Below are 24,451 nucleotides of genomic sequence, written 5' to 3'. Positions count from 1 at the left end.
GCCTTATATGTAGGGGCACCAGAGATAACCCTTCGAAAACTGCAGGTCGTTCAAAACTGTGCAGCCCGCACATTGCTGGAAATCTCGCGCACTCAATCAGCCAGACCCGCCCTGAAAACTCTCCATTGGCTGCCAGTGAGGCAGAGAGTTACCTTCAAGGCGCTGTGCTTGGCGCACCACGCCTTTTGGAAAACAGCCCCAGACATCAACTCCGACCTTATCATTCCTTACCAACCTAATAGGAACCTTCGGTCGACGGAGGCGTTCCTTGCTGTTGTTCCCAGAGTGAAGCGAGCCAGGTCGGGGGGCAGGCTGTTCTCTTTGAACACCGCCAAACTCTGGAATGCCCTCCCCATCTCACTCCGTTCCAACCCTGACCTCCTCTCATTTCGTAAAAATGTAAAGACCCTATTGTTTGCCAAATCCGACCCCTCCTAGATTGCCTCTAGTTCACTCCCTGCTTCTACTCAGCGCTTGGACGCTTTCGGGCAGCAATCGCGCTTAACAAGTACTGTTACAATACAATACAATACTACTGTGCTGTCACATAGCTGGGAGCCTCTTGAAGAGCCGAGGAGGCAGGAGACCTCGTTTTGGGGTCCCTGAGAAGACAAACTAAAAACAAGCATTGGCAAAGCCAATAGGTCTCGGCCAAGCAAGCGCTATTGGTTTTGTCAATGTTAGTGTCTTTTAGCCATGTAGCCCAAGCTCACAGAATATAAGCAGGGAAGGCATGATTTATCCTCATTTTCTGGTCTCACTTTGTAGAAATCAGCCAGAAAATAAGTATCTATTTGTCTTTTGACTGAATGCAGTGCGCTTTACATGAGCACTAGTTACATTACACTAACCCACATGCATTATTTACAGGCATGAGAAGATTAAATGATGTGACCAGAATTACAGGATTTTGAGCCTACGTCAAGACTTGAACCTAGTTCCCCAATTCCACAGTCGAAAGCAGGGCCGGACTTGGAATCCAGAGCTGCCCTGGCAATGTTGACGGATCATCACCCCTGGTGCTTTTGTTACTAGGGGCCGATATCGCAGCACTGCTGCAAAGCTGGCCCCCAGTAACAAAAACTGGCCCCACCACTGCAAGATCAGCCCCCACCCTTCCAGTCTACCGGGGAAACACCCGATGCCCGCTACAGCCAGTCTGGCCCTGGTCGGAAGCTCTGATCGTAACACCACACCCTGAGTAGAGGTGGTACACTTATCTTTCCGCTTGCATTTCGAAAATAATATTTGTGAGAAACTGTCCCCTTGAACAGAGGAAGTATGAAGTGTAAAGTTATAGAATAAATTATAGCAGTTGTTTTTGCTGTGCCTTTATTTCTTTTATGTACGCTAGATGAAACAGCTAGCCTTTTCTTGGGCAGCTTTTCATGGTAAAATCAGGTCTCAGCTCACTTCAGAACCCTGGAAAGATTTGTGACAGATGAAGTCACAAACTTGCAGCCAGAGTCAGATTATGTAGAACTTTCCAGTGTGCACCAATATTTATCCGATCAGAGAAATGTGCAGAGGAAGTGGAGCCTGGCTGCTTGTCATAGCTGACACAGAGCCATCAGCCACAAACCTCTGGCGGCTTCAGATCTTCCCATTCCTTCCACCACCCCGGCTCAAATTAAACGCAGATTCCTGCAGATGCTCTGATAGCGACACATCCTCAGAATCACAGGCAGGAGACTGTTCAAAACTAGAGTGGCGTCTCTGTCAGCAACATAGAAAAGGGACAAACGCACAACTCAAAGGCAGGTATGAGGTGAAGGCCGTCCTTTAGGGCAAAGACCATTTTGAAAGAGGAGCATTTTTTGTGCTTGGTGGGTCAATTCTGTGGAAAAGACTGAAAGGAAGCAGAAATCCGCACAAATATTATAAACTGAGTTGCTATTGTCGGTGTATATTTTGTAAATGACGATTCTGTTCAAAGATGGGGTTTTTGTAGCGCCCTTTTTCAGTGGTTCCGCTTTAAGACAATCGAGGAGCAAAACGAAAGGGGCGGACGAAAAGAGAGTAGACGAAACCTAAAATGAGGGCACACACAGCTCTTTGCATATAACCAGGGAGCATTTTTCTTATGTAGGAATAGCTAAAAAAAAAAAAGAGAATAGTTTGAAGTAAATATGTGGCTAAATACATTTAGATTCCGGTTTGTTTGTCAGTGACTTATGCCGTGCATTGTAACCAGTTTATGACCGTTTACCTCTCACCATAACATTAATAGTTTTTAAATCATGAACCTTATAAACGGAGTTGGACTACGTGCAGATGTGAGGGAGATCTGTCTGGGGTTGGGATGGGGTGGGAGGGGGAAGAGGCAACACAAATGGAGGGTGGGTGGAAGGAGACGAAGGACAGAGCGAGTGAATACATCAGCACTCGTGTGGAGTGCTCAATGAAAAAAGTAGCTCCTTAAATGGGAGCAGAGGAGGGACACAAGTACTTGGTCCATGTTCTGGGGAGGGCTAAACACATGAAGAGGAATGACGCATGCATCCCATGGACAAATGAGAATGAAGGATACGAGAGTGACAATGAAGCGAAAAAACTGTAATCCTATGGGTGGGCCTAAACCCACAAAAATTAAACAACATGTCTCTTCGAGACAGCGCATGCAATGTCTAGCCTAGAACTAAAAAGGCTCAAAAACATCTACTGTCAAAATCTACCATTCATAAAAATCTCTGTACAACGTTTCAATATGTTTTAAATGTCTAAACAGAGCAAAACTCAAGTGGACGAGAGCCTAATAGTGGGTTTAGGTGCATGTTTTTTTTTTTTTTTGCAGCAATATTTTTGAATATGGTAGATATTTTGGCAGTAGGTGTTTTTAAGTCTAGGTTTCTGCTTACTATGTCTTTTCACTCTGTTTACCCACGCTATCTTTATTGTGAATCGGATAAGGAATGCTAAAGGTACGGTAAGGTGCTTAGAACGTTGCGCAATACTGATGAGAGACAAGTTGGCATACTGGTCAGAAGCGTGCATCACTTAGTTTGGTTGCTAGTAGTAGTAGTCACTGAACAGGAGATCCTCAATTGACGTTTTGCAATTCCAATCCTTCACTATCGGATAATTCATTCAATCCGCCCTAATCCAGGAAAATTACCTTGATCACCTGGTAATCCACCAACATTCCTTCAGATTGCTCTGAAAAAATCACTTGTATCAGATGATAAAAATAGATCCGGGCCCATTGCTTCTTCATGATCCCATGATTCTGTAACTCAAAAGGTAGTCGAACCTGAGCCTGTTCCCTCGCAAAGGTCCTAGTATGGCCTTGATGCACTTGTTCTCAAGGCCGGTAAGACAAAGGCTGTATCCCCGATAAAAGTAATCCGGATCCTTGGTTTCCCATGAGGGCGAATCCCTCACAAGTAGGAATGGACAAACTTGTGTCATTTTTTTGTCTGTAAAAATCGTAGTTTTCATGAAAATTATGCTTATTATGCAAATTATACTTGTCGGTCATCTGCATGAAAATTGTACATAAGTCATGCCCTCACAAACAAAAGTTGCGTGAATTACCAACATGGTGAATTTTCATACAGTTTTTAATGTCGCGCAGAGATCTGTGCTAGCACAATCAGGCGAAGCACATAGCCAACTTTACGTGTTCTCCTCCAATACTTCTTCCGGCAGGAACATTTAAGCAGAAAGTAAAAGTGTGAGAGCAAGAAAAAAGTATATGAAAAATGCATAACCCAATAATCGAGAGTGAGGCAAGATTACATTTGTGTTAACAAAAAACACCTGGGACTACTTAAAATATATTAATATTAACCCCCCAAGAACTTTAGTCTCAGATAAATGTTTTAGGGGTCTGTGACTTCAATATCTGTCTCAGCCTGACTAACTCTTAGTTGTACTTTTTACCTGGGAGCGTAAAAATAAATCACTTTTTTAATATAAATGTGGAACAAAGTAATATATTGTACAAAATTCTCATTTTGAAATGCATGATTAAAAAAGAAATTCTCGATGGGGGCGTGGCTAGGCGCCGATGTGAATGGCCGCCTGATCCCGGAGCTCCGCCGGGACCGTAGATGTCCCATTGAAATCCGGACCTAATCCGCGCCGTGGGGAGCGCCACTGGAACCCCCCCCGGCTCCCCCTGACCAAGTGCCCGGAGGGGCGGCTCGGTGGCCCCAGGCGACGCCCACACGACCAAGGAGGGTGGCTGCGGAGGTCGACGGCGGCCGGACGCCCTGGCTCCGGAACTCTGCTGCGGCTCCTGAAGATACGTGAGGCCCCGGCGAGGGCCTACGCGCTGACGCGCACAAAGCAACGCGGTTTGGGGACAAGCGGCTGACGTCGCGGATCAGAGCCGGAAAACATCGGATGCACCGGAGCAGGTGTGGATCGCGACTGGGGTCGCGACGGACTACATCCCGGGCCGTGAGGAGGGCGCCATTTATCGACCGCAAGGGAGCGGAGGAAGGCCTATAGCCGAGGGACGCCCTGCCCTGCCCTCCGGTGAGACTTCGGAGCGCGCCTTGGATTGCGCACCACCTGGCTGGGAGAAGGGACGGAACGCTCTACCCTTCCCCGGACCCGACTGGTGGCGACGGGGACCCTCTTCCCCCTGTCGCTCCCTGGCAGACTACTTTGAGCTCCAGCCTCCGTCCGTCGACCTCAACCCGGAGCCGGGGACGCCTGGGCGCTGTGGAGGGTACCCCTGGATGACCTGGAGGAGGAGAACGCCCGTGATTGGGGCTGCGGAGGAGTGATCCCCGGGCAGAGGAGGAGACGCTAATTTGCCGAGCAGTAGGTTGTCTGCTGCCTGGGAGCGCCCGGCCCACACACCCGGTAAGGCCGCAGCCGCGACTGGAACTGCACACCGCCTGGCTGACCCGGGGCGAGACGGGGTACTGTGGCGGATCCTGGGCCTCTCTGGTGGCGGCGGAGGTCTCCTTCCTCTCTTGGTCCCGGGGCGAAAGCGGGGCCCAGGGGCTGTGACTGTGAGCGCTGATCGGACCGCGGGACGCCTCGGTGCTGCGGAGGGCGGTGCCGCCTGCGGCCCGCAGGGTGCCCGGACCGCCATGCGACCCAAGAGCGGAGCCGCAACTCAGGCCAACAAGCTAGACCAATACACAGTAGCCAAGGCGCCACCTCCGGCGGAGAGAGCCCCGAAGGAAGACGCGGACCCCGCGGACCCTTCCCTGAAGTCCATCATGGCGGCTATTCAGACCTTGGGCACGAACTTGGAAACCAAGATGGATAAGATCACTATTGAGGTGGCCCTGCTCCGAGCTGACCTCGGGAAAACTACTGACCGCTCCAAGGCTAATGAAGTCGATATTAAGGCCCTACAGGACTCGGAGAAGCGACTTGAGGGACGGGTGAATGAACTAATACACCAACACCGCCTTATGGCCCTGCGGCTCGATGATCAAGAGGGGAGGGCTCGGAGAAGTAATATCCGCGTCGTGGGTGTTGCGGAAGGCCTTGAAGGAGACAGTGTGGAGCTATTCCTGGAGGATCTGATCCTACGGCACCTTAAACCCAAGCGTCTCTCGAAACTCTTCACCATTGAGCGGGCGCACAGGGCCCCTATCCCACGACCCAAGCCGGGAGCCATGCCACGGACGATCATTGCAAAAATCCTGAATTTCCGAGACCGAGACGCAATACTTCAGGCGGCAAGACAGCACGGTGACCTGCGATATGAGGGGGCCACAGTCCGATTCTTTCCCGACTTCACGCTCCAGGTCCAGCGGGAAAGACGCTCCTTCCAAGGGGTTAAGGTGGCGCTCCGCGAGCGTGGGATCAAATATATGATGTTTTTCCCCGCCAAACTGAAGGTCATCACCGGTGGGAGATCCCTCTTTTTCACCACGCCGGAAGCGGTGCAGGAGTGGCTGGATGGGGGAGAGGCGACGCAGGACTCCCGTAGGGGCGACTTACAGCGGCAAGAGGCGGGCCAGCCCGTCACGGAGTCGGCGTCAGGCCGGCCCGAGGGTGGTGCGCCGAGTCAGCGGTCCTGGCGTTCCAGGTCCAACAGTCCCCGCTGGGGCTCGTCCAGAGAAGGGACGCCGCGCCGAGGCCTTGAGTAATAGCGCTGAAGATACCAGACAGTATGTATACCTCACGTGCCTTTATTTTGAGACTTGTTAATAACTCTGGGTGCACGGGCCGCCTCACTGCCTGCATGGGTGACTTCCCTCTATGGGTGACTCCGTAACAAGGGGGCTGCACGAACTGGGACACTGCGGAAGGGCGACCACAGGGGACTAGCCCACGAACTTCCCAAGTTGAGTTTCTCGGTGGGTTCACCGGGGGGGGGTGGGGCGACAGGCGCTCTGCTAATTGGGGTGGTGGGCAGTTCTAGACCCACGGAGCAGGGGGCATGGTGGGGGGAGGTGTTCTCGAGTGGGGGGGCTGGGAGGTCAAGGCCAGCCCCGGGAGGGAGGGGGTTCAACGTCAGACTTGTTGGGGTTGTTGTTATATGTCTGATTTATTATGGGGGGGTGGAACTCAGGGAGGGGTGGGAGTTGGGGATCCATTACGGTCACGCACATTGCTATCACACGACTGTAGCCCGGGTGGTGGGACAAGACACCCTCTTACGACACGGCCATGGCTAGACGGTAGGAAAAAAGCCTCAAGATTCTCAGCTGGAACGTCAACGGTCTAGGGGACAGACTCAAGCGTACTATAGTATTGCAGTTCCTCAAACGGCACCAGCCAGACGTGGTGCTTCTGCAGGAAACCCACCTGTTGGGGAATGTCTGTCACGCTCTAAATAGATATGGGTACACTCTAATAGTGCACTCCGGTTTCACCACTGGATCGAGAGGAGTAGGTATTCTCCTGCGTCGCTCCCTGCCCCTCCATGTAGACACCATCAAGACCGACCCGCAGGGCCGCTTCGCGGCTGTGTCGGGGCGATGGGAGGGCCAGGTGCTCAATCTCCTCTCAGTCTATATCCCCCCAGGCCTACAGGCCCGGGCCTTCGAAGACCTGGGCTCACTCCTACTGTCGCTACCCGATGGTCGGCTCGTTCTGGGAGGGGACTTGAATGCTGTGGCATCGGGAACACAAGACAGATCGCCACCTAGAGACCTGCCCCAGGGGCAACGGTGGCTGCCGGACTTCCTCGAGTCCTTCGGGCTGACGGACGTCTGGCGCCTACTCCACCCCACTGACAGTAGCTTCAGTTTCTTCTCCGGCGCACACCACTCCTTCTCGCGGCTGGACTACATCCTCGCCCTGCTCCAACACGACATGGCGATATCAGAGGCCGAACTCCTACCCCGGGGTATCTCCGATCATTCACCGCTCCTTGCACAGCTTATATTCGGGAATAGACGGGAGGGCTGCATTGCGCCCATTAATCCCTGGCACCTAAAACACGAGGTCACTAGTAAACACATATCCACCTCAATCTCGCGCTACTTTATGGAGAATGATGGGTCGGTCGCCTCCCCTGCCACCCTGTGGGAGGCGATTAAGACTGTGGTGCGAGGCGAGGCTCTGTCGGCTATCGCGGCTCGGCGACGGGAACGTAGCCAGCAGACCGTAGCGCTAGAGGAGCAACTCGGGGAACTTGAAAGGGAGGCACCGACCAGCGGCGACCGGGAACTCAGGCACGCGATGCAGCTAAAGGCGGCGGAGTACAGAGAGCTGGTCTCTCAGGAGGCCCAGACGGTGGCTCGTCATAGGATCGGCAGGATATATGACCAGGGCGATAAAGCCGGGAAACTTATTGCCTGGCTTGAGCGGAAACAGCAGGCCAGCAGGGTGGTGCCGGAGCTCCGCACTGACTCGGGGAGAGTGCTCACGGAACCCCGGGAAATAGTACAACAGTTCGCCGACTATTACCGGCAGGTGTACAGGCGAGAGTCGGACAGGCCGGAGGAGGACTCCATGGACCTCCTTGCGGACATACGACTGCCTACTCTCTCGGACACGGATCGGGAGGCTCTTGACAGCCCGCTCACCGAGACTGAGCTCCAGCAGGCGATCGGTGACCTCCGTCCTGGTAAAGCGCTCGGACCGAACGGCATACCCATAGAGCTCTACAAACTCCAGCCAGACGTCACCAGTAGGTACCTCAAACTCATGTTCGATAGCTGTAAAACACAAGGGCGGTTGCCCCGGGACCAGCGGTTGGCGACCATAGTCGCGATTCCGAAAGAAGGTAAACCTAAAGACGCTTGCGCATCATACAGACCCATCTCGCTTCTAAACGCGGAACCTAAAATACTTGCCAAAACGCTGGCCAACCGGCTCAAGCCGGTGCTCTCGTCGCTAATACACCCTGACCAATCGGGATTCATGCCCCACCGCAACACGGCCCTCAATATCAGAAGATTGCATGGGGTGCTGGGGCAGTGCCACAGTCTGCAAGAGGACGCGGTGGTGGTCTCGTTGGATGCCACCATGGCCTTCGACACCCTAGAGTGGCCCTACATGTTCGCAGTCCTCCGCAAGTTGGGCTTTGGACCTCAGTTTATCGCTTGGGTGCGTCTACTCTACGCGGAACCCCTGGCGCAGGTGCTTGTAAATAACAAGGTGTCTGCAGTATTCACGCTGGCCAGAGGAACTCGACAGGGCTGTCCCCTGTCCCCCCTCCTATTCGCCCTCTCCCTTGAACCGCTCGCGGCCTGGATAAGACAGGTGGCCACTGTGCAGGGCATAACATGGACGGACTGATGGGAGGATAAGATATCTTTATATGCCGACGACATACTTCTTTACCTCTCGAAGCCGCGCGGGTCATTGATCGCGGCGCTGAATATATTGGACAGTTTCGGCCGCAATTCTGGCTTCCGAGTCAACTGGGCCAAATCGCATTTATACGTCCTCCGTGGGGACCCTCCCAGGCTCCCTGCCTCTTGCCCTATTCGGGTGGCAGAGGACGGGTTCAAATATCTCGGAGTGTATATTACCCTTGATAAAGCTCTGCTCTATGAACACAACCTCAAGCCGCCGCTCCTTCGGCTTCAACGGGAGGCGAAATCCTGGCAGCATCTGCCCTTGTCATTGCTGGGCAGGGCAGCCCTATTTAAGATGCTCTCGCTCCCGCGGTTTCTATATGCCCTTCAAAATTACCCGCACCTGGTCCCAAACAGCTACTTTCTGGCAATCGAAGCGGCGCTCCGCGAACTCCTCTGGGCTGGGCAGCCACGAATCTCATTGGCCAAACTAACGCTGGGGTGGTACGATGGCGGCATCGCTCTCCCCGATATTCGCAAGTACTACTGGGCGGCCCACCTATCCGCAATCAACCAAGGGACTTACGGGGACGGGAATGACCCGGCTTACGGGATGGATAGATGGCTGCTGCCCGGAGGCAATTACGAAATAGCGCTCTACTCTAGGCGGGGGGCGCGCACACTCACCGGCCCGACGCTGCACTCGGTACAGCTGTGGCACATCGCACAGAAAAAGCTCGGATGGTCCGGAGTCCTCACGATGGCCACGCCACTATGGGCCTCGGAAGCGTTGGGTAACCTGCGGCGCACCAAAGGATTCCGTGAGTGGGACCTTATCGGCATCTCTCAAATCAAGATATGTGGGGACCCGCTGGGGTCCGCTCATTCGCCCAAATGCAGGAAGCCTACGAATTGGCAGATGCCGAACATTATAGATACTTGCAGGTGCGCCACTCCTTGCAGGCAAATATCCCACCGGAGGTCAAGCTGCCGCCAGCCTCCCCGCTCGAGGATAGATTACTTGACGGGCTCCTCGCGGAACATGCCATATCCCTCACCTATAAAAAGCTTATTAACAACCCCCCAGACCTGCTCCTCCCCCTCAGAGACAAGTGGATCGCCGAAGGGCTGGAAATAGATGACGAGGAGTGGACGCACGCTTTGGCCTCTCCGCGTGAGGTCGCGATATCGGCCAGATTGCGGCTCATACAATTGAAGGTCCTGCACAGAGTTTATATATCTTGCACTAGATTACATATGATGGGCAGGGCTGACACAACGCTATGTAGGAGGGGGTGCGGGGGTGTCGGAACCTTTTTCCACGTGCTGTGGGACTGCCCCAAGATTCAGAGGTACTGGAGGAGGGTGGTGCGGGAGATGGAAGAGGTGTGGGAGGTGGGGATACGCCCGGAGGCCAAGAGGTGCCTCCTCAACATATGGGAACCAACTGACCTGTCGCCAAAAGGGAGGATCTGGGTTACACTTGGGCAAATAATAGCAAAACGGAACATTGCCAGGCTCTGGGGTAGTGCTGTTCCACCGAAACTTTCCGATTGGGCCAGCGACATGGACTGGTGCATGCTGCAGGAAAAGACAGTGTATGTGGCTAGGGGGTGCCCGCGCAAGTGGGTCGAGGTGTGGTCCAAGTGGAATGATTTTAGGGGAGGAATCTGCGAGCCTCCCTCCATTGTGCAGGATGACCCTGGAGACGTTTAGACCCGTCTCATCGCAACTTAGGGAGCTGGAGAGGGGATAGAGAGCGCTGGCTAGCCAAGGGCACACATGAAAACGCAGTGCTGATCGACGGTTCGGGGGGGGGGGGGGGAGTTGGTAAGTTCCTGCACTGTATACCTCCTGGCAATCTGCCTTATGCCGTGATTGTTTGCTAAGTCTGAGACAAACAACGCTCTTCCTTACCTCACGATACCCGTGCGCTCCGTAACGCCGCCGTACATCCGGGTTGACGGCATAGGGCTGTGTGATCAGATATTCATCCAAATGTGTTTTTCGCGGCCGGCCCGATGGGTTGTTGGCTCTTTGCTGTGTATCGTAATGTCTCAATAAAGGTTTTTCAAAACTTAAAAAAAAAAAAAAAAAAAGAAATTCTCACCACTCAGTCTTTAGTATTAAGGCATACCATGACACTTGAAAACATGTCACTGGGTTATAACCCAAATATTTCATCAAACATTTCAACATTTTCTATATTGAAAATATAGAAATAAAGTGCTTTTTTTCTCAGACATGCCTGTTTTATCCTTTTGCACAAAAGTAGTTCATATAATCTGGATGTCTACTTCACAGAATTTAGAGGCTAGGGAGGTAGATTTTCAAACATTTTGCGCTTGGTTAGCTTCACAAAAGTGACACTACCCAGCACAAAAATTTGGGGGGGGGGGGGGGGGGGTGGAATTTACTTTCCAGCGCAAAACTTATTTTGCACTTGAAAGTACCCGGAAAAAATTAGCGAGAAGCACTGTTTTGCGTTACTTAGCACCGAGGGGGCGTTACATGGGTGGTACATGCGTGTTCCATGAAACCACCCATGCCCTTTGACGGAAAACCCTATCTATAAAGAATTGTAAACAGGGTTTAGTGCCAACAGTTAACACGACTTCAAAGGCGCTAACAGGCGAAATGTTTTTTACTTTCTCCTTTCTTTTCCAACTTTGCATGCGTGCTGCACACATACAAAGTGAGAAAAGCTTTTACACTTGTCTAGGTGTTGTAATGTGTACAGGAAGGGTATCCTTCCTAAACTAAACCCATGCAAGACTCACACACACTTCTTAGCGCTATGGCGCTAAAGTTTGTGCCTGGTGCACGGCAGCTGAAATTTGTGCCGGCGCTAGGGAGAGGGGAGGAGACAGCCGTATCTCTGTTGCTATGGTGCTTTCCTGCTCCCTCCCTGTCACGCAGCACAGTCTCTTTGGGTGCTGCGCTATGTTGCGTGTATTTTTTTCAAAATATGGCCCTTTGAATCAGTTCATGGTCTTTCCCTTGTAGCCAGGGCCACTGGAATTATGTGATTCTGCAGAGATTTCATATAGTTATAAATTTCTCTTACTTGCACTTACCCCAATGTCTGCTGCACAGTTTAAAATATCAACAAAATAAACCTGTTTCTAGCTCAAAGGGATCAAAAGGTAGTTAAAAAAGAGCATAAAAGGGTCACACAGTGTCAAGCCCTTTACAAAAGTTAAGTAGTTATATTTTATTTGTTGCTTTCTTTTTTTATGTTTTAAAACGGTATTAGTAAGGTGAACCTTTTATCCATGCAGCACTAATGAGTGTTAAAATAGCGAAGCAGTGCTGCCATGGAACACGCCTCCTTGTGCCGCATAATGTGCTTGTTGTGTTTGCCACATAATTTGCTCCGCAACTAGTCAATAGGTGCAGTGGCCCATATCATAGCGTATCAATAGCTTTCATTACGAAGGGCCTGATTATGAGTTTCGTGGTCTTCCTTTGGGCCGCCACACCAGCACCCCGCATGAAGACGCCAAATCCGTAATCAGACCGCCCGCCAGATTGCGAGTTTATTCTTGCGGCACCCCCAACATATTACTTCCTCTGACCGCTGCGCTACCGCTGCAGATTACAGATCCCTGGCAGGTGCAGCGGTCCAGTGGTGGTCCAACCGCCAAAGTCGTAATATGGTGGGCGTACGCCACAGTGACTACAGTGGTACAATGGACCGCCGTAGTTGTAATCAGCCGCTAAGACTATTGCCTCCGTCCTCCAAGCAATACCCAAATAGAACATAAAAGGCAAAGAGAGCCTAAAGCTCCAAAGAGGCACTTATTAGTATGTTAGAATATGGACACCAAAAATGCCTCGGAGAAGAAGCCGTCTGCAAACGAGGAACCTAGTTTAGGAAACAATTCTCACTGAACTTTGAGGCAACATGCATTGCCGCTCAATGGCCCTTCGAGTAAAACGTGAATTGAAGGGATTAGATCCTTGCATTGGGGGAAGGGCCAAGATATGGGATTATTGTAAAAAAAAAAAAAAAGTGTTAAAAGCAATAGAAGAAATGGCCAAGTGCCTGGTCCCAGCGGATCCCGGGTGCAATCCTGGGTGGATTCTTGCTGGATGGTTCTCCAAAGTGCAACTTTCCATCAAGCAAGTTACTGTAACAAAGCATCGGTCCATCGCATACTCGAGTGGTACTACTGGCTGTGGACTGTATTGGGGTGAAATAGCCCATGTGCTCCATCAGAGGTCCAGTCTGAGCCTTTGAAGAGGTACGGTCCCCGGTACTGGACTATGTTGGTAAAGGCTGCAGAGAAGCGGCTTGCCCAAGAATGGTGGCACCCCTACAAATACTACCTGAGGTACGACCATTAAGTTACATATACCCTAATTCCTACAGAGGTGACACCTGTACAATACTTCTTCAATGCGGTGATACCTGGACAGGACTGGCTTAAAAGGGATAATCCAGCATAAAACTGGCAAACATCTGCCCTGGAGTCCTACGTGTACCTTAGTACATCTGCCTTTCCTACATTCTAATACCTCTACACATATACCTATACCTTAATACCCCCAGACATGTACCTGTACCCTGCTCAAACATTGGGGTATGGGGATCCCTGCACAGCACTGGCTGACGGGGCACTTCCTTCACAACACCAGTAGGTAAGGTTGCCTCATGCACAATGCCTAGTGGCAGGGGTGACCACTTGTGAGTGCTAATTGTTAAGGATGATCTGTAGATAATATTCAGCATTACAGAATCTCTCCTGTGGAAGAGAGTCATTCCAAAGATTACGGTAGACACAACAGGGACTGCCTTAGGGGGACTGTACAAACGTGTTATGCAGAGGACCTGAGGAAAGCATCAGTGCAGAAACCCCCCAAAGGTATGTTAAACAAAGAGTATGGGCCATATTTCTGCAAAGGGTTGCATTGCTTTTGCACCACGCAGCGGGGTGCATGTACGACGCAACCCTTAAATGGGATTTATCAAACTACGCAAGGCCACCTTGCATGGCCCTGAGTGTCTTGATAAATCCAGTGTAACGCAACGCAGCGCAAATTGCTGTGTTGTGTTTCTCTGCCACAGGGAGGCATTCTGCAGTACACATAGAGAGAGAAAACTGCCTCAGGGGATTGTTTTTGTGCAGGAAGGTGGCCCTTTCTGGACAAAAGCAATCCTGCTTACTATGCAGGCACTCTTGCACCATAGTGCAAGAGTGCCTGCGTTGGCAGCACATTGTGCGCCTTCGCTGGTAAAAGGCTAGAATGCGCTGTATTGTGTTAAATATGGTGCATTCCTGCCCTTTCCCCATCACGCAGCGCAGGGAAGCGCCTTGCTGCGCTGCATGACATATTAGTAAATATGCCCCTTTCTGTAGAGAGAGATGTCAAGTGGGCCCCTTTGAAGGGTGTTATCCAGAAGGACTCTGAAGAGGCTGTGACCTTGTGAGGTGAGAGGTATAAGGGTGTTATTCACAGGGTCTCTCAAACAGCACATTATCAAGAGGGTCTGTGAGGATAGATGTATACAAAGGGCCTCAGGGGAGGATGTTAAGGATGCCTATGTGCAGAATGTCCTTCAAGGGAGCGTTATACAGAGGGCATTAAAAGCTCTAAGGTTTTGGTTAAGGTCAATTAGACGAGTGATATACAGAGGGCCTCAGGGGGATGTGGTGAAAGGGGTCTCTGACTAGAGAGGCCTCTGAGCAGGGTGTTATACAGAGGGTCTTAAAAGAGATTATTGTATAATGGGCTTTTTAGGGATTGTGGTATGCAGAGGGCCAGCAAGGAGCGTGTTAGACAGGGGGCCCCTGAGGCATTCTAAGGGGGGCTTTATCCAAAGAGTTCTGAAAATGGGTTTAAACAGGACCCTTATGAAGATATTAAAAAGAGGGTTCTTGAAAACACTGATGGTGATGATGGTGGGACATCCATCTTGTTTCCTTTTACTGAAGCTTTGGTCTTCCTTTCTCTTCCAGATAACGCAGGACAGCTCCAGGCCGGCAACTACCTGAAGGACTTCCTGCAGTCTCGCCTGTGCCAACTCGCTGTGCGGCAGCACTCCTGGGAGCCAGAGAGCGACACCTCCCAGACTGTCTCCCCTGAGACTCTGTGCTCCAGTCTATGCAGTCTGGAAGACCACCCCCTCCTTAAGGAACTGGGATCTCCAACAGAACTGGCTGCTAAGCTGCTGGCAGAGGAAGGCCTTTTGTCCAAGCTTCCGCCACCCGACACCTTCCGCAGCCTGGGACAGATAGGATGTGAGGACTCCACGTACTCCATGTCCTTTACCGAATCTTGCCTTTCCCCCACCGAGGAGGACATTCTTTCCTGCCAGGACTACCACACAGTCTGTAAAATGGGTGGGGAGGACTGCCAGGTGCGGCGGAAAGTCTCCGACGTAGCCTCCTCTGGCGTCGTGTCGCTGGACGAGGAGGAAGCCGTAGACGAAGAGGAGGAGGAGGAGGATGAGGCTGAAGAACACTGAACGTCTCCTGCGTTCTAAGCATGCTTACTCACCTGTCACCACCTCCCCTTCTACAAACCTCAAGATTCTCAGCGCAGTCCCAACCCAACTGTTCAGGAAAGGGGTGTATTCCAACCTCTCCGAGAGGCGCTATGCAGGCACCTCCATTTGTGGGAGCAATGCGCCGGCCTTGGTGCCAACACTTCTCCTTGCGCCTTGAGGTTCCACGATGGTGGTCCGGGGACAGTGGTCACCCCTCCACCTTCTTTACCTTTGTGTCCTTTGCATGAAAGGCGTGGTGGCTGTGGGAGCCTCGTGGGATCAGACACAACGGAATGGCCGAAGTCTGTCCTTCGCATGTGGTGAATTTTGCTCAAATGCCTTGCCTCCAAGACTTTTTGCCAGAATGGCCCTAGGGTCAAGCTCAGTCGGCAACCTGCTTGTTTTTTCCACAGGGAGGAGTGCATTGGCACTGGCTGTTTGGCATGGCTTTGTGGAATGCTACCGTCTTAAGAGGAAATCAAAGCAAGATGTGGGTCTAAAACGAGGACATACGTTTGTAATCACTCTTCCTCTTCCAGCCCTGAATACTAGGTGAATGCCTTGAAAAAAGAGTGGGGCAGTAGTGCTGGTTTGGGTAGCTGTCTCGTCTGTTCGCAGTCCGGGCGATATCTAGTTTGGAACAGGTTGGAAAGAAGTAGGAGTGGACCTCTGGTATTGATTAAAGGTTGGAACAAGAAAGGAAGAAAGTCAGGGGATGGAACATGGAGGAGAGATCTTCAGTGACAAACCTTGCTGCATCCGACCACAGAAAGTCATTGTCCAAGGGCTTCTCTTGTTATATATTGCATGCCAACGTGGGTTGAGGTACTGATAAAGAAGTCTGGCCAATAACGAAGCAGGTGTCTACGTTCCCCTCAGCACGGATTGGAGAGGGAAAGCGCCTTCACAAGAAGGCCATCAGAACATGATACAGTTTACAAACTCAGAAAGTGGGGAATCTCCCTGCCACCCCTAGAGGACTGGTCTTGTCTCCATCCCTACAACCTCTTTTGGTCCTCTCCCTCATTACACCCCTTTGGTAATGAGGTCTGGGGACATGTTGGAAAGGAGTAGGGAGGACCAGTGTGGTCAACTTCAGGGGGGGATGCAGCCCACCTCCTTTTCCAGAGTCGGATCTTTTTTCCTCTATATTTTTGTATTGGTGTCTGCTTTCATTGGTCTCAGATGGTTGCACGAAATGCTTTGGGTGCTGTCAACGTAAATTATTTCTTCAAACCCCTCCTTATTTCTTTCTTTGCTAGGAATGGATATTTTTGATCTCTTTTATTTCTTTGGTTGTGTTTGCGTTTTTTCATGAAGTGGTTCCTGTTGTCTTCTTAAGTGGTGATGGTGGTGGGCGGGTGGTATTGGTGGGTGAGGTAAGGGAAGTTTGGGGTTGGGATCCAATGTGGTTTCACTATTGTTCTCCTGTTCCAGACACCTTTATTCATCCACAGAGTCTGCATGACTTTCGTGGTCTAATAGTCAGTTGACCACTTGAAAATCATTGTACAAAGGGCTCCTTTCCTTCACTCCTCCTAACATTTTCCACTAGAGATTTGAGGAGAAGAAGGCTCCAGGACTCAGTTCAAGGGCTTTGGATAGAAGACAAATTCATTATTCCCTTGTCTTTCGACTCATGCCGTCCAGAATGTCAGGACATAGTCAAAGTAGCATGATGCTTTTACTGGCCCATATTGTCAAATGGCTTCACATAATGCAGTCAACTAAAACTAAATAGGTTTCCATATAGCTCAAACATTGACTGACCTTTAAGTAATGGAATGATGTGCAACAGGATGAATGTCAAAATGTATACCACCGTTCAGTTTGGCTCATAATGCCAAGTTCTATAGCAAACTATATCTCGTACGAACATTACACTTTCCATGAACAAGTCAATCTCAAATGATCATCTAACTTAGAAAAACAACCTACGGTAGCCATAAACTAGCTGCAAACTCCCTTCTGTTTTCATACCCAAATTTGGGTCTAACTTACCTGTGATGACCTGGCCAGGATTTTACCTTGTGACCTACATGTCATCCCATTTATCAGTAGCATGCATTTAACTGGCTGATCCTGCTACATTCTTTGCCACATTTTCAATCTTAATAATAACAAGATTTCAAAATTGCGATCCACAATTCACCTTGTGTTTCACTAAAATAGGACATATCTTATTCCTAAACTAATTCTTGGACTAATCCTTTCTCCTTCCAGGAAGGCAGCATAACTCCATTCTCAAATCTGTTGCTATCATATCTCTATCCCTGCCTCCCCAATCATCAACTACTACTACTATCTGTATTCTGCCATCTTCCAACCAAAACATAACATCTGCTCCTTCACCTCTCTACTAACCAGTCCTACCCTATGAACAAGCCTAACCAACATATTAATCAAACTTTTGTTGCTTGACACAGACCTAAATCTAAGATTATCATGACACAGGACTCACACCACTTTCCACAGTTAGATTATATATCACACATAACCCAATCATTTTTTATAACACTACTCTCACTCCATCCATCCACAGTGTGAGACCAGGAATTTACTTACAATGCTACTCACTGTTGTTGACGCTAGGGCATCCCTTATTGTACTGTTGACATAACCCCAGACAGGTTGTAAATATACTATTTCCCAATTTGATGCCACATCAGACCCTCGTCGTATTGTTCACTCAATCCTGTCATTTTAAACCCTAAACTCAGGATAAACCGTAAATATATATATTCCAAGCAACCATGAACCTGTCCTTCAAGTTAACTTTTATATGTAACACTATGCCAACATCTCCCAAGCTACAACTCACTGTCCTTCATAAACTAATTCAGTCCTTCCAGCAAAGAATGCTTGCCATACTTTATCCAACTCTGTCCTTTCGTCAACACCAAACAGAATACTACCCTCTTTCTCCATACTTGTTACCATTGCACAACGTTCTATTTCATGAATTCACATGACTCCATCTCAACCTCCACGTGTAACCCAGTGCTAGTTTCTCAAGCAACGGCTTAGACTTGGGCCTCCAAGTCAGTCTGTATTTCAAAGACGACTTTGTTGGAAATATGACCCGTTTCATAGCTAGTACTCAGTACACTATGCTCAAGTGTATATCTACAAAATACTTGACCCAAACAATCTTTCCTGGTCTAATAATAATTAATTAGCCAGCAAGCAAACATTTAAGCTTTTCTACCAATAAACTCATCCAAAAATGCAACCCTACATTATCCCCAAATCTAATCTCAACTTGATCAAACACAGAATGCTCTCTTCCCCTTCCATTTCATCCTCCTTAATCCACTGAAGGAATATATCCTCTCTCTCTCTGTATGAATAACCTCTTCTGAACTGCAGCCTCATGAAAACTCAGTATACGCGTCTACCATGACTATCTGCCTAGTCTAACTCTATCAAAACTTATGTCATAAACCATATGCTTCTTGTGTTAGAAAATTTACCACATACATCAGGTGCATCTCAAAATGCCCTCTCCACAAACATAGTTTATTCCAGCACCCAAACCTGACATTTATCAGAAGATCATCACAAACTACAAAACAATAAAATACCCAGACTCAAAAACCAGCCTATTTCCCTAACCAAGCACTCAGTCAGTTTTATCCTAGTGTTTCTGTTATCGTAGAGTCCACAAAAATTCCTTACCCAAGTGTCAAACCCACGAAACTATTCTCTGAGATCAGAGCTGCTGGTGGATTTCACTGCGCGTCCTTGATTGGATATTGTTACCTCTTGATTCAAAAACATTTCACGTATGTTTGGCTGATAAAGATCATAGTTCCAACTATAGCACACTTACAATTGACTACAATAATGTTACAGCCCTTTAAAACTTTAGCTATCTCTTATACCTACTCTGTAACTCAGTCTTCAGTGACCACTCCCCCAATCCTGATCTCACACTCTGTATTTTATTCAAACTCATCTCCTGCCTCCAAGTAAAAGACAGTTTCGAGCACAATTCTCAGTTCCGGAACCATCTTCAAACACTAGTTAAGATTTTGATAACCACCGGCTCCGAATGGCAGTCTTCTTGGGACCATGTTTCTGGTCATTTAAGTTGTAGTAACTCCCAGAGAGCGAATAGCTTTTCAAAATACGACAAAAAGTCAATTGTGCTGAGCTTGTGCTAAGACTTAGGCTCAGTTACTTTCGGACTGTCATATCTGCTGTAACACTCAGATCCTACTTGCTGTTTAGCTGTGGCGGTGCTCTTCCTACCTACCTTCCTCACCATGAGGTCCAGACCACTCATAACTGTGCCTGGATACAACACAATGTAGGACTTGTAATCCTGGGGTCTGGTGTGCACACCCTTGCCTTAGGAACATACAACTTGAACTGTCCTTAAGAAATATATTTTCATTCTCAGGGACAAGCTGCAGAGATTGTTCATGGGTCAACAATTTGACTCTGGCAGTTTTGAGACAGGCAGGTCAAGAGTCTATTTAGCGTACTCACTTTTCACTTGTCGCCAAAGGGGGCTCTCTGTGAACTGCCTCAAGATTTCAGGAAGTTGAAGACACAGAGACATGCGAAGAGATTTCAACATAGTGGTACATTTCTAGTTGTCAGGTCACAAAGGCAGGCTTTATTGGCAGTACCAACCAACTTATAACACACCTAGATGGACTGTTTTTCACAGAGAGCTTACTGGTGTGGCAAGACAGCACTTCCCTTGAAGCAACAGGCATTCAGGCACCAGCCCTCTCTTTGGTCCACTGGAAGGTCAGCCTCAGCTCAAAATTCATCTTCTCTTCTGGAATCAGGGCCTCGTTGACCTTCCATCTTCAGAAATAGCTTGACTACAGTCAACACCTTTATAAGAGCCACCCCTGATTAGCGTATCTCACTCTATAAGTGCAGTCTGAGCTCCAGCCTTGTTCTCACCTACAGTATCGACTCAACCGAAGGCCCCTCTTGCCTGAGCTCTGCTATGCTCACATCTGCAGGTTCATTCTGAGCTCTAGTCTCTAATCCTCTACATCTGCCGTCTGAAATGTTGTTCTGTCTACCCCCATGCTTTCTGAAACAGAGTCACTAATCTTTCTTGCTAACAGTAGGAACATAAGTCTTCTCTGTAAAACAACCTGGTATTTCTCATCACCACCTGCAAGAAGAACCAGAGTAAGTCCTCCACCCTCCTCACCCTAAGAACATCCCAAGCTCAATCCTTGCAACAAAAAAAGGCCTGCGCTCAGTGCTCCACTCGCAACCACAAGTCTCTGGTACCAACTGTGGTCAATATGAAATCTTCTCCTTGTCAGTCCTATCTTTTCCTAATGCATTACACGGACATGAGCTTGTCCTTCTCCACCTGCAATGAACCTTCATCTTCCCTCTGAAAAGGACAGCCAGATCTAGGATATGCTGTGAATCCAAGCACAGCTGGCGATCTGCCCTAATCCCTCCTAAAAAAAACAAACACAAGGTGGAGTCATGTAACACTGCACTACCAACATGACTACTTTCTGGAATAAGAGTATTTCTTCCACACAATCCAACCCTTCTCCTACTATCGCACACAACTCCTGTCCAATCATATTTCATGGCAATTAGACAAATGTCACAAGGAACCTAGGTCAGCCTGGCATCATTCTTGTAGAACAACCTCCTGATGGAAGAACAACCAGGTTTCATCTCATTTAAATAGCTTGTTCTCGTAAGGATGAGGCAGAATCCACTCTGGTCATGCCGTGAAGCTCTGATAATGCCATGTAGCGTTGGCCATGCCACGCTGGCACGGAGTACAATGCCCTACCACACATTGCCTCCCAAATGACAGGGATCTGCTCCTACTCACATGCACTTGAGCGTTGCACTGAACAATGTCCCACTCAACAAACAAAACTCCCTCGCTCACACGCGACTTCATTCATCCTCGTCCCAACACTTGAGAGCCGGTGCTTAATTTGAAAAGTTCAGAGAGGTCTATCGAAAGAGTTCCTTTTCCTAATACACTAAACTTGTTCCTGACAATTGACGCTGAATACCCCCTCCCATTTCAGGTGGCCTCAGCCTGTGTGGGTCAGGACACTAATCTCAGAGGTTTCTCTGCCACCCGATGCCTATATCCTTCTCCGTCTACACTCACACCTGTCCATATGTATTTTGAACAAAACATGCCACCTACCACTGGTGCCGCGACTCTGGAAGCCATTCACCTTCGCATTCTTACCTGCAGCATGAGCCCTCAAGGAAGGATTCAACCTACCTTCCACTCCATGACAGTGTGTGTGTGCGTGAGAATGCAGTGAACGTAGCACAAGCGTGGCTGTGGGAAGACAGCGTCCTTCAGTAAGGGCTGGTGGGCTCCAACGCTCATGAAGGTGCGCGTGCAAACCCACAGACGGAAGAGGAATTTGATGCGGTCTGTGACCCAGAGCACGGTGGAGCGTGTACATTGCCACGAGATGGGGCCAGTGAAGCCTCACTTTTTACAGGGTCCTGTTTCTTGGGAATTGTCACTGTGAGTTCTTCGGTTCTGATCCAAGTGTTCCTAGCCTTTGCACTTTCATATCGTGAATGGTTTACATTGTACTGTTTTCATTGGCCGTCAAGATGGGAATATATTTTGTCTTTGAAGAACATGCTCTTTGTTACGACAGCCTATCCTGTCACAGTCTAATAAAAGTTAGTAATGGTATTTCACTCTGTTTTCTGAACTCCTTCAAAGTGCTGGGCATGGTTCCAGTGTGGCACCACAAGAGGGTGCTCAAATTTCTGTGCCATTCTTTACTCAACTCAAATTCTGTACTTCCTGCCTTTCTCAAGGAAAGGTTCCCCAGGCTCCAAGATCCTTGCAATTGAGTCTGGGAAAATTAATCTACAGGAACCATCTCAGAAACATTTGGAAACGGAGAAGACCAGAGCACCACATTTGGACCGACCCTCCATCATGAGCGCGTCACAATGTACACTTGTACAGCGAACGACATGGAGGACTTCCCAACTATAGAAGGCCAACAAAACAAAAACACAACACAAACAAGACGAGTATACAATACATTTGAAACAACAATGACAGGAAATCCCCCCTCCTACTTGACAACAAATGATAAAAGTTTCAGTGGTAGAAGATTAAACAACAGTAAAAAAAAAAAATCAACAGTCACAAGCGTTGAACATCTAAGAAGAAATAGACACTAAAACTATGGTTGAAAAATGAACACAAGAAATGCAACAAACCTTTAAAAGCACCGAGTGACTGGTGCAGGTAGCTGATTCTGTGATATGACAGCTACAACACTGAGGGGCATATTTATCAAGATGCATCACAATGTAGCACAGCAAGACACCTTGCTAAGCTGTGCTGCGTGACACGGAAAAGGCAGGAATTCACTATATTTAACATTATACAGCGCATTCCTGTCCTCTCCTTGTGCTGCCTAGGACGAATGCAGGCAGGATTGTTTTGTATAATGCACACCTTCCAGCACAGAAACATTCCTTTGAGGCTTTTTCCTCTTTCTATGCATGCTGCAGAATGCAGCACCTTCAGAGGAAGAAAAAACCAGGAGAAATAAAGATATTTTATTTTGACGCCTTCCCAGATCTATCAATCGGGGTAAATCTGGGAATGCACCAAAACCCATGGGTGGATGCGTTGGAACACCCACGCTCAACCCATGGAACGCATCCCGGGGTCAGAGTAATGCAAGGCCGCCACTTGCGCTGCCGTGCGATACTCTAGATATACCAAGCAGTGCAGTCATTCAAGGTGGCCTTGTGCGGCTTTGTAAATCTCATCTAGGTTTTGCGTCACCCTTGCGTTACCTTGCATGGTGCAAGGGCAACGGAAAATTTTGATAAATATGGCTCTGAGTTTTTGCCCAGATACAGGGCATATTTATACAATTTTTCAGGCAGCGCAACGCAGCAAGCCACCTTGCTGCACTGTGTGAAAGGGAAAAGCTAGGTATGCACTGTATTTAACATTATACAGCGCACTCCTGTCCTTTCCTTGTGCAGGCACATATTTGGCTGCCTAGTGCCAACACAGGTACCCTTCTGTCATATTGCAAGGTTGCCTGCGTTGTAGGCAGGATTGTTCTTGTGCAGGACGGGGCATCTTTATGCACAAAAACTATCCTAAGAGGCATTTCTCTATTTCTATGTGTGCTGAAGAATGCAGCACACATAGAAAGAGGAAAAAAACAATGAAAAATAAAGATATTTCTCCTTGTTACACCTCACTGGGGAAGACATAGCATTTTGACACATTCCCAGGTCTACTACCAATGGTAAATCTGGGAATGCACCAAAACCCATGGGTGGATGCGTTGGAACACCCACGCTCAACCCATGGAACGCATCTCGGGGTCAGAGTAATGCAAGGCCGCCACTTGCGCTGCCGTGTGATACTCTAGATATACAAAGCAGTGCAGCCATTCAAGGTGGCCTTGCGCGCGCGTCTTCGTAAATCTCATCTAGGTTTTGTGTCACCCTTGCGTTACCTTGCATGGTGCGAGGGCGACGGAAAATTTTGATCAATATGGCTATGAGTTTTTGCCCATATACAGGACATATTTATACATTTTTCACGCAGCGCAACGCAGCAAGCCACTGTGTGAAAGGGAAAAGGTAGGTATGCACTGTATTTAACATTATACAGCGCACTCCTGTCCTTCCTTGTGCAGGCACATTTCTGGCTGCCTGGTGCCAACACAGGCACCCTTCTGTTATATTGCAAGGTTGCCTGCGTTGTAGGCAGGATTGTTCTTGTGCAGGACGGGACATCTTTATGCACAAAAACTATCCTAAGAGGCATTTCTCTATTTCTATGTGTGCTGAAGCATGCAGCACACATAGAAAGAGGAATAAAAACAATGAAAAATAAAGATATTTCTCCTCGTTACACCTCACCGGGGAAGGCATAGCATTTTGACACATTCCCAGGTCTACTACCAATGGTAAATCTGGGAATGCACCAAAATCCATGGGTGGATGCGTGGGAACACCCGCGCTTCACCCAAGGAACGCCTATCCGCCACAGAGTAATGCAAGGCAGCGATTTGTGTTGCCTTGCGCTACACTAGATTTATCAAGCCAGGGACGTTTAAAGTGGCCGTGCGTGACTTGATAGATCTCACTTCGATTTTCCAGCGCAAGGGCGACACGAAAACTTTATAAATATGGCCCCCAATTTTGCAATCCACAACATAACGCATAGTTCTGGCATGTTGCTGGCATAGAATTGCCACATCAGATCTTTTGCCGAGAGGTCACGTTCTAGGTTGCACACAAGACCCTTAATTTC

The 24,451-nt window shown here is 48.9% G+C and overlaps 1 protein-coding gene across 7 annotated transcripts in view; it reads left to right on the top strand.

Annotated features, from left to right (window-relative positions):
• FAM131A (family with sequence similarity 131 member A) overlaps positions 1-23,025 on the top strand; it is a 571,148-nt gene extending 548,123 nt beyond the window's left edge. For all 7 annotated transcript variants that reach the window (XM_085635533.1, XM_085635534.1, XM_085635537.1 and 4 more), the window contains one exon: positions 14,630-23,025. In XM_085635533.1, coding sequence (XP_085491659.1) covers positions 14,630-15,138 — 509 coding nt within the window. In that variant the 3' untranslated portion in view covers positions 15,139-23,025. The remainder of the gene's footprint in view (positions 1-14,629) is intronic.
• Positions 23,026-24,451: the final 1,426 nt, after the last annotated feature.

The sequence above is a fragment of the Triturus cristatus genome, chromosome 11, assembly GCF_964204655.1.
Source record: "Triturus cristatus chromosome 11, aTriCri1.1, whole genome shotgun sequence".
Taxonomy (NCBI): Eukaryota; Metazoa; Chordata; class Amphibia; order Caudata; family Salamandridae; genus Triturus; species Triturus cristatus.
Note: the sequence above shows the minus strand (reverse complement) of the source record. Positions and strands in the feature narration are given on the sequence as shown.